The following is a 14,354-nucleotide window of genomic DNA, read 5'->3' as shown; positions in this document are numbered from 1 at the left end:
TGAGGAAGGGTTGGAAAAGAGGATAGGGCAAGGTGAGACAGGGTGGTGAAAAGGTGTGAGGAAGGAAAGGGAGGGAGGGAAAGGGTGAGGCAGGAGTGAGGAAGAGGGTGAGTTAGGGTGAGATGTGGCAGTGCAAAGTGTGAGGCGGAGAGAGAGAGGCAAGGGTGAGCAGACTGAAGCAGCGGACGAAATAGGGTGATACAACTGGTGATGCAGAGAGGCGGAGGGTGAGGCAGGTTAATGCAAAGGGTGAGGCAGAGAGGATGCGGCAGGGGGCGATGCAAAAAGTGATGCAAGGGTGTGGAGTGGGAGAGATAAAGTACCTATAGGGTGAGGCAAGGATGAGGATGAGGCAGAGTGAGACAAGGATGAGGGTAAGGCAGGGTGAGACGGGTGAGGCAGAAGTGGTGAGGTAGGAGTGAGGTAAGGCAGGGTGAGACAGGGGTGAGGGTAAGGCAGGGTGAGACGGGGGTGATGCAGGAGTGAGGTAAGGCAGGGTGAGACGGGGGTGAGGCAGAAGTGGTGAGGCAGAAGTGAGGTAAGGGTGAGGCAGAGGGGAGAAGGGCGTATGCGTCATGCAGGACAACAATACGTAAGGGTGAAAGTGTGTTGGCAAAAGGATGCAGTTTCTCCAATTCGATACGCACCACTTGCTGGAGAGAGAGAGAGAGAGAGAGAGAGAGAGAGAGAGAGAGAGAGAGAGAGAGATGTGGTATGGTGGAGGAAATGGAGAGAGAGAGACTACTTTTACGTATCTCACTCATGATTTATCTCTTGTGCACTGTTAGCGAACCGTCCATATTGAATACATGCCAGGGCTATCTCCTTCAGGGCTGGTATGATGGTATTAACGGGGTATATTCCTGTGGTATTTCGATGGGGATGATTTTGGCCAAGGCTTTTAGCGAAAATTCGAATCATCACAGCCGCGGTCGATCTCGCGTTCTTGTGATCCGCAGTCCGCTACCTTACCACTGGACCACCACCGTTTTGACTCCACTTCCTCTTCCACTTCTCCAAGGCCTCTCTTCCACATCTCTATCTCTCCCCTACTTTTCTCCATTCCACATCTCCATTCTCTTCGTTTTTTTTCCACTTCCCTTACTCCACCTTTCCTTTCTTTCTCCTTCATCTCTCCATTCCCTCTCCTTCCCCCCTCCACTCTCATCCTTCATTTTCTCCATCCTCTTTCCTCCATTTCCCGGTCCTCTCCATCCTTCCATATCCTCTCCTCCACCTCTCCATTCCTTCTCCTCCACCTCTCCATTCCTTCTCCTCCACTTCTTTCCTGTCAGACTTTCTCTTTTCCATCCACTCCTTCCATTCTCACCCTCCTTCCACCTTCCCTCCCTCACAATACCCTCCCTCTCTCCCTCCCTCCCTCCCTCCCTCCATCTGTCCATCCATTCATCCTTCCTTCCTTCCTTCCTTCCTTCCTCCCTTCCTTCCTTCCTTCCATCATCTATCTATCCATCCATCCATCCATCCATCCTTCCTTCCTTCCTTCCTTCCTTCCTTCCTTCCTTCCTTCCTTCCTTCCTTCCTTCCATCCATCCATCCATCCATCCATCCATCCATCCATCCATCCATCCTTCCTTCCTTCCTTCCTTCCTTCCTTCCTTCCTTCCTTCTTTCCTTCCATCCATCCATCCATCCATCCATCCATCCATCCTCCCTCCCTCCCTCCCTCCCTCCCTCCACCCTCCCTCATTCAACCCTACAGCACCTTCTTCCACACTTTCCACCACACACAATTTTTTCCGCCACTCCACCCTTCCACATTTCCCCTCCACCCTCTTCTTCCTCCATCTACCCTCCCCTTCCCTTCCTCCATTCCCACAACTTTCCATCCATCCTTCCATCCCTTCTTTTTTCCCTCCATCCCTCCTTCTCTCCCCTCATCCCTCTCCACTCATTTCTTTCTTCCTCTCTCCTCCTCCTCCTCCTCCTCCTCCTCCTCCTCCTCCTCCTCCTCCTCCTCCTCCCTCTCTCTCTCTCTCTCTCTCTCTCTCTCTCTCTCTCTCTCTCTCTCTCTCTCATTATAACTTCCCCTCCGCTTTCCTCCACAAGCTACTTCTTTCTCCCCTCCCTTCCTCCCCACCCCATTTTTCTCTCCCCTCTCCCCTTCATTATTCTTTCTCTCCCCAATCCAATTTTTTCTCTACATCCTTTCTCTTATTCCTTCCCTCCAGTTTCTCTCTCTCTCTCTCTCTCTCTCTCTCTCTCACACACACACACACACACACACACACACACACACACACACACACACACACACACACACACACACACACACACACACACACACACACACACACACACACACACACATTCCGGTTTTATTGTTACGAAACCACGATTGGGGTTAATTACCTAATTTTAAATAAACCTGCTATTTTGAGAGAGAGAGAGAGAGAGAGAGAGAGAGAGAGAGAGAGAATGTGGGTGACACAGGTGATATTTGTTTGTTTGGGGTGTTTTGGTGGACTGTCAGTGATCTCTCTCTCTCTCTCTCTCTCTCTCTCTCTCTCTCTCTCTCTCTCTCTCTCTCTCTCTCTCTCATTTAATGTAAGTGAAGCCTGTCAGTCAGTATTTTGCATTCCGTGGAGGTTTCTTTCCTCTGATTCATGTCCCAAAAATTTCAGAGGGTTAATAATGGTGTAATTGTTTTTGGTTAAATTTTAGTTTAAGTTTTTCGTATCAGTAAAAATAATAATGTAATTTTATTTTATTCCTCAGCGTGAGAGGTCGCTGGAGTGTGGACAATTTAGCATTATAATAAACTATACATTAGCCCAAAGACACGTAGCCACATCCATATTGACAGGTAGATTGATAAGAGATAGATAGATAGGTAAGTAGGTAGGTAGATAGAGAGATAGATAGGTGGATAGATTGATAGATATGTAGGTAGATACATACGGATAAACAAATTAATAGAAGAATTTTCCTCCTGTCTATAAAGATAATCTCCATAGTTCTTCTTAACGTCCAAGATTTTCGTCCTTATATAAACTGTTCCCTCTAGCACAGGGACAGGAGACAGTGGTGTGGCTCTACTTTCTTCCCATATCCCTTTTTCGTGGCTAGCATCATATTCTAGTGTTAATTTCCTTTCCATACCTCGTTTTCGTGGCTAGCATCATATTCTAGTGTTAATTTCCTTTCCATAGCTCCTCTTCGTGGCTAGCATCATATTCTATTGTTAAGTTCCTTTCCATAGCTCCTCTTCGTGGGTAGCATCGTATTTTCGTGTTAATCTATTGTTGCAACTCAGGATTGAAGATGGAGAAGTGGCAGTTTGAGGCCAGGTTTAAATGAAAAGGGTATAATCTAGTACGAGACGTTAGTACTGTAATTCATATGATGAAGGGATGAATTTTATGGTCTCTGCCTGTGAAAAAAAGATAGTAATGTACAGATAAATAGATGGATTTTATGTTTCTTGCCTGTGAAAAATATACACTTTATACTTTTTGCTTTAACTTGGTTCAAAAATTGCCATCTCCCCATCATGAATGCCGCCTGATAGCAATAGATTAATACTATAATATGATGCTAGTCACGAAAACGTGCAGCGAAAAGAATGTGGGTCCGTAACATAATTTTTTCTACCATTGAGCTGCATGAAGTAAGCTGCAAGAGGACGAAGATCTGAGCCAAGTTTAGATGGCAGAACTGTAGTATAGTAGAAGATGATAATTTGATGAATGTGATGAATGGGTGAGTTTAATGTTTCCTACCTATAAGAGTAAACACTACCTGTAAATGTAATATAATCTGTATTCTTTTCCCCAGCGTGAGAGGTCGCGAGGCTGTGGGCAGTGTAGCAACAGACGATACCTGGGTGGAGGGGCGAGGGGGCCTGGAGGGGGCGGGGTGCTAAGGCAGGCGCAGGAGCCATCACCATCATCATCACCATCACCTGCCCCTCACCCCGCCACCCTCGCTGAGCCAGATCTCCTCAATATGTTCGACGATATTAAGAAGGTGAGTGAGTCAGCAGTGAGTCAGAGTTATTTTATGTAGGTCGGTAATTAGGCAGGGTTTATTTTATGTAATGGTAGGTGGGGGCGCATACCATCCTCGCATTAGATGTAGAGCTGTCTTCTGGTGACTCTACATTGAGTGACAAGCCAAATGATTTCTTGTAACCCATGAAATTATTTGTGGGTGGTAAATATGTAACCAAATAACGGAGTGATGTAGAGCCTACTATCATGCCCCTGTTAACTGGATGGCGAGACACATGCGGCGTCCATCCGGGAACCAAATCACCTCAGCGTAGCATCGGTTCACTGCACGGGACCGCCCTTCAAGGACTGTTGCTTGCCTGCGGTTGATGGGTTTGCTCTACCGGACAGACAGGGGTTATTCAACAACAATAACACCAACAAAATAAAACCTCTATATAGAATTGGCAACTATAAGGGTCTGGAGGAAATACAACACGCCATCTCACCCCCGCCTTTTGTTTTTCATTTGTAAGATTTTCTCCTCTTCTTACGTGGAAAAGGAGGTCCGGATGATGATGATGATGATGATAGGAGGAGGAGAAGGCGAAGGAGGAGGAAGACGAGGAGGAGGAAGAGGGTTCAAGGTAAGATTTTCCCTCTCCTGCCAACTCATGGCTGTTTCCTTGATAAATTACTGAAATAATGATCAGGAAGTGTATTATAACCTTCCCAAGCAGTCACGAAGGAAAGAGAAAGGCGCCAAAAGGGTGACTTCCAGTTTCATAATTTCAAGGCTAAGGTCACACAGATAGGGTTAAAGATCACTGTGGTGGTGGTGGTAATGATGAGGTGGTTGTGGAGGTGCTGGTAGTGGTGGGTGATTGGGTGATGGTGGTGGGTTTGATGGTGAAGGTGGTGGTGGTGGGTGATTGGTTGATGGTGGTGAGGTGATTGTGGTGGTGGTGGTGGGTGATTGGTTGATGGTGGTGAGGTGATTGTGGTGGTGGTGGTGGGTAATTGGTTGATGGTGGTGAGGTGATTGTGGTGGTGGTGGTGATGAGGTGGTTGTGGTGGTGGTGGTGGTGAGGTGGTTGTGGTGGTGGTGGTGGTGATGAGGTGGTTGTTGAGGTGGTGATGGTGGTGGTGGTGATGGGTTTTATGATGAAGGTGATAGTGGGTGATTGGTTGATGGTGGTGAAATGATTGTGGTGGTGGTAGTGATGAGGTGGTTGTGGTGGTGGTGGTGAAAGGTATGATGGTGAAGGTGGTGATGGGTGATTGGGTGATGGTGGTAGTGAAAGGTGATCATGGTGCTTGTGGTGGTGAGATAGTTGTGGTGGTGATTGTGGTGGTGGTGGTGGTGATAAGGTGAGATTCAAGATCCTGACCAGTTGACGGGATGAATAAATCTTTGTATAATTTTCCTCACCATGTTTTTCACTTTAATATTAACTGTGTTTTTTTCACTGCAAACATAAGTGCTGTTCATGCAGTGTGTGTGTGTGTGTGTGTGTGTGTGTGTGTGTGTGTGTGTGTGTGTGTGTGTGTGTGTGTGTCACGATTTACTTCGCAAACAGGAGGGGGTCATGGATACAAGGGAGAAAGGTCAGGCAGGCAGAGAAGTGTGTTACTAGGCGTGATTGTGTTGATGCAGTTTGTGTGTGTGTGTGTGTGTGTGTGTGTGTGTGTGTGTGTGTGTGTGTGTGTGTGTGTGTGTGATTGTTTTGGGGTGTTTGCGGGTGTTTGTTTTGGGGAAGATTGTCTTGTGATGCCCGTTTTGGGGTCATAAACACACACACACACACACACACACACACACACACACACACACACACACACACACACAAGCGTCGTCTGATGTGATGTTTTGTCCTCGTGTTTTGTTGTTTATAGCTTTTGTATTTGTTTTAGACTTGTATTTTAATTCTTTGTTGTTATATTTGTGTCATATGTTTTGTTTGTCGTTTTTTTATGTTTTTTTTTTTCAGTGTAAAATTGCGAAGCTATTGGGTAAGAGTTTGTGTAATTATATGTGTGTATGTATATAAGTATGTGTATGTATGTATGTATGTATGTGTACGTATGCGTGTGTGTATGTATGTATGTATGTATGTGTGTATGTATGTATATGTACACCCAAAGAAGTATCAGCGTCTTAGGGCACCATGGCTGTGAAAGTGAGCGATTTTAATAATTACCAAAGCTATCATTTTCACTTATAATCACAGGCTGCCTCATATATCACAATGTTTCGTCCATGTTTCAAAATGATTCGTGCTGTTAGACTGCCGATACTATTTCGGGAGGGTGTACGTATGTGTGTATGTGTGTATGTATATAGGCTATGTATGTATGTATGTATGTATGTGTGTGTGTGTGTGTGTGTGTGTGTGTGTGCGTGTATGTATGTACTGTATGTATAACTATCTCAAACATAATTGATCCAATTTGTGTTTGACTGAAATTGGAAAATACATTATGTGTGCGTCTAGGAAAAAGCGATTTAATTTTTTATCCAGATAGGTCAAAGGTCAAGGTCACAAGTCAAGATCAAAGTTATCTCACGAATTCTCACTCTGAATTAGATCAAACTTGGCACATTATTATTACATTATTCTTTGGTATGGGAAAAGGTCACGACTTTGGTCCGGGTCAGTCAAAGGTCAGGGTCAAGGGCCAAGGTCGTGTGGAGATGGGAACAAGGGATTTAATTTTGGTGTAGATTTCAGAGGTGAAGGTCAGGGGTCAAGGTCAGATATCGGGTGTGACGTTGGTGTGTTTATATGAGTAATTTTGATAGTGTTTTATGTGTCATGGCATTGTGTATTAAGTTCGTCGTTTTTGCATGTCACTGTATCTCTCTCTCTCTCTCTCTCTCTCTCTCTCTCACTCTGTATATGTGTGTGTGTTGTTGTTGTTGTTGTTGTTGTTTTCCACCATCGCATGCTGTAGTAACGTATTTTCACCCCTACCCTCCCCATCATCTCCTCCTCTTCTTCCCCTCCCCCTCCTACCCCCTCCCCTTTCTTTCTTCCCACTTCTCCTCCCCTTTCCCTCTTCCTTCATTTTCTAACATGCTTTTCTTCTCCTTGCAAATTCATTCTCTTCTCTTCCCTTTTCCCTTCTTCTCCATGCCCCTCCCCCTCCTCTTCCCTCCCCCCTCTTCCCTCTCTCCTTCCTCTTTACCTCCTCCTCCGCTTCTCTTTCCAAATTCCACTCCTTTCTCCCCACCTCGTCCCGTTCCCCTCCCTCTTATCTTCCCCTTCCCTCCCCTCCCTTTTCCTCGCCCCTCCCCCCTCTCTTCCTCTTTCACCTGTGCTTTCCCCCATCCCTTCCTCTTCTCTTCCTCCATCCCGTCCCTCCTCTCCCTCTTCCCCTCCCATCTTCTCTTCCCCCTCCACTCCCCCTCTTCATTCTACCCGCTTCCTTTTTTCTTCCCCTTCCCGTCCCCTCTTCCCTCGCCTCCCCTTTTCCCATCCCCTCCCCTTCCTCCCCTCCACACGCCCCATTCCCTCATTCCCTCCCCTTCTTCTCCTTCCCATTCCCTTTCCCCTTTCCCCCCTCCCCCTCCCATCCCTCTCTCCACACCCCCTCTTTCACCCTTCCTCCCTTCCTTCTCCTATCCTCCCCTATCCCTCCCCCCTCCCCAATACATCCGGTTCGGCCACTCTGTAGGTAACATAATCACCCTTTTCCCTGGTTATTTTCACCTCTAATAATGGAATGGAGATTTCGAACTGGATCCTTTTTTTTTTGTTTTTTTTGTTTTTTTTTGTTTTTTGATGTCTCTCTTTTACTTTAATTTTTCCTAATTTGTTCTGGATTTTGGCTTCTGCTTTCGTGTTTTTCTTTTTTCCTCAGTGTTTTCGTAGTCATCCTTTGTTTTTTTCTTTCTTTTTCATATCTTAGGCTTTTTTTTTTTTTTTTTTTTTGCGTGATATTGGTTTCTCTCGGTTCAAACGTCATGGAATTTTTTAAGAGTTTACTTGCGTCGCTGGATTTTAGCTTTTTTGTTTTTCTGTTTTTTAACTTCCCCTTCTGTTACACTGCTTAGTTTTAGCTTTAAGTTTCTTTCCATGTCATTATTGCATGATCGTAAGCAACCTCCTTTTCCTTGGGGAAGCAGCCTAGGTATATAGATAGATAGATGATCGTATGTAGATAGATAGATAGATAAATAGATAGATACATAGATAGATTTACAGATAGATCGAAAAAAGTAGATATATGTATATATATATATATATATATATATAATATATATATATTTTTTTTTGTGTTGAACTTTTCATACTTCTTTATCCTGCCCACCCCAATGGAAAGGCAAGAAGCTAGGCTATGATGATGGTGGTGGTGGTGGTGGTGGTGGAAATGCTGCACACCCACGCCACAGCAGTGCACTGTGAACCACGCAGGCTCACAGAAAACGCGGATACCATAATAAGCTGTCCCTGGAAATGTCCCTAAAAAGATGTCCCTGGAAATGTCCCTAAAAAGATGTCCTTAGGAATAGCATCGTTAAAGCTAAAGCCGGTTTTCTATTATGGGTCGCTCGCCATTGCTAAGTGACATGCCTCATAATATCCTCCGCCACATCATCACTCCCCTCCTGGAAAAACACCGTGCCTTGTTCACTGGCAATGGGAAAAGGCATTATCGATCTGAAGGAGTTCATATAAGGAAGCGTGGTATGGAGGAGGAGGAGGAACAGGAGCAGGAGGAGGGGGAAGGAAATAGAGGAGGGGGGCCGTTGCTGAGAAGACACAAATACCTCGGGATGTTATTTTTGGCCCTACCTCTCACAGGCTGGAACTTCAGGCAGTCGATCGATCAGTAGGTGATAAAATGGAGAGTTGACTGGTTTTATACATTGTGTGTGTGTGTGTGTGTGTGTGTGTGTGTGTGTGTGTGTGTGTGTGTGTGTGTGTGTGTGTGTGCGTGTGTGTGTGCATGTATGTATTTCTTATAGGGGTTTTATTTTTCTAACTTATTTCTATTATTTGTATCGAGTATTATTTTTAGTGATTTTTTTTTTAACTGTCCATCTGTTTTAAGTTAGACTATTAATATACAGTATGAATTTTCGATCCTGAGGTGAGGTTAGGGGCTCAAGGTGTCTGTTATTACCTGTAGGCACAAAAACAATGATAATAATTAACGATGGCAGTAACAAGCAACAAAAACAGTGAAAGAAAAAGCGAATAACATTAACAGACAGTGGCTAATGGCAAGGAGCAAAAATTATATAAACATCGGTATTGGAGGTAATGATAATAGTACTAATAACAGTAATAATAATAATAATAATAATAATAATAATAATAATAATAGTAATAATAATAATAATAACAACAATAACAATAAAAATAATAATAATAAAAATAATAATAATAATAATAATAATAATAAATGAAGAAATAAATCGCCAAAAGCCTCAATAACATCTTTAAGAAACAAACAAGAAACATAACAAAATAAGCAAATAACAGCAACAACAACAATAACAACAACAACAACAGCACTTGAAGACATAAGACAGGAGGTAAACAGCAGAAATGGGTGACTCATCCACCAAACATAAACAGCAACAAAAACAACAACAGATCACTAAAAACAATGACAACAACATGCTGGAGTTTGTGTATGTATTAAGGCATGTGCGTTTTTTCTTATGCATACACACATACATGGTTACGTATAGACAGATATGGACGCAAGTGTACCTATAGTTACACACACACACACACACACACACACACACACACACACACACACACACACACACACACACACACACAGGCACTTTCTCTCTGCTTGTGCCATCTGTTTGCTGTGTTGATGTGTGACGGACCCAACACACACACACACACACACACACACACACACACACACACACACACACACACACACACACACATCAGTTTCACACACGCCAGTTTCTTTCCGTCGGTGTTGGGAGAAAGAATCGTCGATGAGTAGGAACATAAATAATTTTTATAAACCATAATAGGGTGCAACGATAGACAGTGAAAATAGATAGGTGAATAGATAGATTGTGGGATGGGTAGATAGATGGATAGATGAATAGATGGATTATGGGATGGATAGATTAATAGGTAGATTGTGCGATAGATAGATTGATAGATGGATAGATAAATAGCTTGTGGGATGGATAGATGGATAGATGAATAGATAGATTGTGGGATGGGTAGGTGGTTAAATGAACAGGTGGAGAGAAGGACTGATAGATAGATTAATAGATAGACAGGTAGGTGGGTGAGATAAGACATTTTGAAGTAGAAAGCGAGGTAGATACTGACAGATAGATAGTGTTAGGTAGATAAAGAGATAGATAGATAGATAGATAGACCAGATATAATAAACTAGGCTTTCTTCGTTATTGTCATTATTAATTTATTTTTTATGTTAACTTTCTCCTCGTTTGGAATCACTGTTATTTTTTTTATCACTTATTGTGCTGTCTTGTTAATTATTGATGGGTTGGATTTAGAGTTTTATTTATCATTGTTACTTATCGTTGAGAGAGCGAGAGGGAGAGAGAGAGAGAGAGAGAGAGAGAGAGAGAGAGAATCATTTGACGTCATTAAAATATATTGTGTTGATAATTAGTCAGGTCAATAACCAGTCATTCCAAATCACCCAGTCAGTCAATTGGTCCACCAGTTAATTAATCAGTACAGCAGTCAGTCAGTCAGCCCAATAGTAATTCTTTCAGTCAGTCAGTCAGTAAATCACACCAACAGTCACTCAGTCATCCAACACCCAGTCAATCTATCAGTCAGTCAGTTATATAGTTAGCCCATTCAGTTAAATTTACCTGTCAGCCAGTCTTCCGGTCCAGTCAGTGAGCCAGTCAGTGAGCCAGTCAGTGAGCTCCCTCGGCCCAGTTTCCAGGGTGACTGTGGGTTTGTCTGACCACACGTGAGAGGCCGAGAGCGAGGGTGGCGGGGGGGTTGTTGGGTTGAGAGAGAGAGAGAGAGAGAGAGAGAGAGAGAGTTTATATCTAGTGGTAGTAGGAAAGAGATAATGCTGTCAGTCTTTATCAATAGTATTAGTCAAGTTAGTAGTAGCAGTAGTAGTAGTAGTAGTAGCAGTAGTAGTAGTAGTAGTAGTAGGAGGAGGAGGAGGAGGAGGAATGCTTGTAGTCTGGTAGGCGTAGTCGTAGTTATGATAGTCGTGCTTATAGCATAGTTCTGGTGGTAATGGTAGAGGTGGCAATAGTGTGGTAGTGGTGGTTACCTCCGACAACGAAGTTGGAAGTTCTATATTCACCTATGTCTGTCTGTCTGTTTGTCCTAACGATAGCTCCAAAAATTCGCAGTGAATTTCAATGAAATTTTGTGGAAGGGTGGTCCCTGGGCCAAGAAAGAACTGATTAAAGTTGGGGGCGGATCTGGATCCGGATCCGGCATTGGCCGTGGTATGCGCTCTCTGGGTGCTTTCTGTTAAGGTAGTGATGGTCACGGGAACTGACCATTTAGGGAAACACACACACACACACACACACACACACACACACACACACACACACACACACACACACACACACACACACACACACACACACACACACACACACACACACACACACACACACACACACACACACACACACACACACGATTAGGGTTTCTGTGATCCAGTTTCTCTCTCTCTCTCTCTCTCTCTCTCTCTCTCTCTCTCGAATATGGTGCTAGCCACGAAGAAGTGCTGTTGAAGGTACGTAGCGCCGTAGCACTGTTTTACACTGCCACTGAACTACGTAAACCAAACTGCTACACGACGAAAATTTACGCCAAGCAAAAATGAAACGAGTATAGTGAAAGGGTTAAATTATACTGTGCCAGACTCCACAGGTTCGATTTCTCTCTCCTAAGCAGAATAAAATCGTGTAAAAACAGCAATATGATAGTCTGTTTGTTTTCAGCTGGCAAAGTTGTAAAAAGGTAGAGAAAGTCATGTGTAGGTCAGCGAAAGTGAGAAGCAGGGATGGGAAGGACAAGGGAAGGTCAGAGAGAGTGCGGGGCAGGTGTGGGAAGGGGTAAGGGGATGCAGGGCAGGTGTGGGAGGGGTAGAGGGGTGCAGGACAGGTGTGGGAGGGGTAGAGGGATGCAGGGCAGATGTGGGTGTTTGTAGAGGGATGCAGGGCAGGTTTGGGAGGGAGAGACGGATGCAGGACAGGTGTGGGAGTGGTAGAGGGATGCAGGGCAGATGTGGGTGTTTGTAGAGGGATGCAGGACAGGTGTGGGAAAGGGTAGAGGGATGCAGGGCAGGTGTGGGAAGGGGTAGAGGGATGCAGGGCAGGTGTGGGAGGAGGTAGAGGGATGCAGGGCAGGTGTGGGAAGGGGTAGAGGGATGCAGGGCAGGTGTGGGAGGGGGTAGAGGGATGCAGGGCAGGTGTGGGAAGGGGTAGAGGGATGCAGGGCAGGTGTGGGAGGGGTAGAGGGATGCAGGGCAGGTGTGGGAGGGGGTAGAGGGATGCAGGACAGGTGTGGAAGGGGTAAGGGGATGCAGGGCAGGTGTGGGAGTTGGTAGAGGGATGCAGGACAGGTGTGGGAGGGGTAGAGGGATGCAGGGCAGGTGTGGGAAGGGGTAAGGGGATGCAGGGCAGGTGTGGGAGGGGTAGAGGGATGCAGGGCAGGTGTGGGAGGGGTAGAGGGATGCAGGGCAGGTGTGGGAGGGGTAGAGGGATGCAGGGCAGGTGTGGGAGGGGGTAGAGGGATGCAGGACAGGTGTGGGAGGGGTAGAGGGATGCAGGGCAGGTGTGGGAGGGGGTAGAGGGATGCAGGGCAGGTGTGGGAAGGGGTAAAGGGATGCAGGGCAGGTGCGAGAGGGGTAGAGGGATGCAGGACAGGTGTGGAAGGGGCAAGAGGATGCAGGGCAGGTGTGGGAGTTGGTAGAGGGATGCAGGACAGGTGTGGGAGGGGTAGAGGGATGCAGGGCAGGTGTGGGAAGGGGTAAGGGGATGCAGAGCAGGTGTGGGAGGGGTAGAGGGATGCAGGGCAGGTGTGGGAGGGGGTAGAGGGATGCAGGGCAGGTGTGGGAGGTGGTAGAGGGATGCGGGGCAGGTGTGGGAGGGGGTAGAGGGATGCAGGGCAGGTGTGGGAGGGGTAGAGGAATGCAGGGCAGGTGTGGGAGGGGTAGAGGAATGCAGGGCAGGTGTGGGAGGGGTAGAGGAATGCAGGACAGGTGTGGGAGGGGTAGAGGAATGCAGGGCAGGTGTGGGACGAGGTAGAGGGATGCAGGGCAGGTGTGGGAGGGGTAGAGGAATGCAGGGCAGGTGTGGGAGGGGTAGAGAAATGCAGGGCAGGTGTGGGAGGGGGTAGAGGAATGCAGGGCAGGTGTGGGAGGGGTAGAGGAATGCAGGGCAGGTGTGGGAGGGGTAGAGGAATGCAGGGCAGGTATGGGAGGGGTAGAGGGATGCAGGACAGGTGTGGGAGGGGATAGAGGGATGCAGGGCAGGTGTGGGAGGGGTAGAGGAATGCAGGACAGGTGTGGGAGGGGGTAGAGGGATGCAGGACAGGTGTGGGAAGGGGTAAGGGGATGCAGGGCAGGTGTGGGAGGGGTAGAGGGATGCAGGGCAGGTGTGGGAGTTGGTAGAGGGATGCAGGACAGGTGTGGGAAGGGGTAGAGGGATGCAGGGCAGGTGAGGGAGGGGTAGAGGGATGCAGGGCAGGTGTGGGTGGAAATATAGTCTGTTTATTTTCCCATTACAAAAATCCCTAACCCTTTCAGCTCAGTTAATGACCATGAGTAGTCTGGTTGGAGAGTTCATTTTGTTTAGTAACCAAGGAGACTCATTTTTCATACCTAAAGCTCATTGACTTAGTATTTAAGGTGTGAAATTGCCCCAGTTCTGTCAGATGAAAACAGACTGAAAGAAATCCTCATTATGAAGGGGTTAGTTAGTGTATTTTTGACTTGCTGACTTCAAGGCTTTCCCTCATTTCAAACCTTAAATCGCCTGGAAATAAATTATAAAATCGTCTGGAAATAATATAATCATCAGGAAAATAACTAAAATCATCTGGAAATAAAATCGTATGGGGAATAATAAAATCGTCGGAAAATAAATCATCTGCAAATAAATAATAATCGTCTGGAAATAATAAAATCGTCTGATAAATAAGATGAAAGTAATAAAGTCGTCTGGAAACAAATAATAACATTGTCTGGAAATAAATAAAATCGTTTGAAAATAAATGATAACATCGTGTGGAAATAAATAATAAAATCGTCTGGAAATAAATAATGAAATCGTCTGGAAATAATTAAAATCGTCTGGTAATAACAAAGTCGTCCGGAAAAAGTAAAATCCTCTGGAAATAATAAAATCGTTTGGTAATAAATAATAAAATCGCCTGGAAATCAATGAAA

General features: G+C 45.5%; 1 protein-coding gene across 1 annotated transcript in view; it reads left to right on the top strand.

The window, feature by feature from the left end:
* The window catches only part of qless (decaprenyl diphosphate synthase subunit 1 qless), a 183,569-nt gene that overhangs the window by 122,713 nt on the left and 46,502 nt on the right, over nt 1–14,354 (top strand). The window contains exon 6 of the mRNA XM_080270026.1: nt 3,892–3,990. Coding sequence (XP_080126152.1) covers nt 3,892–3,990 — 99 coding nt within the window. The remainder of the gene's footprint in view (nt 1–3,891; nt 3,991–14,354) is intronic.

The sequence above is a fragment of the Coenobita brevimanus genome, chromosome 39 (assembly GCF_032717465.1).
Source record: "Coenobita brevimanus isolate Jiangsu-jjx chromosome 39, ASM3271746v2, whole genome shotgun sequence".
Taxonomy (NCBI): Eukaryota; Metazoa; Arthropoda; class Malacostraca; order Decapoda; family Coenobitidae; genus Coenobita; species Coenobita brevimanus.
Note: the sequence above shows the minus strand (reverse complement) of the source record. Positions and strands in the feature narration are given on the sequence as shown.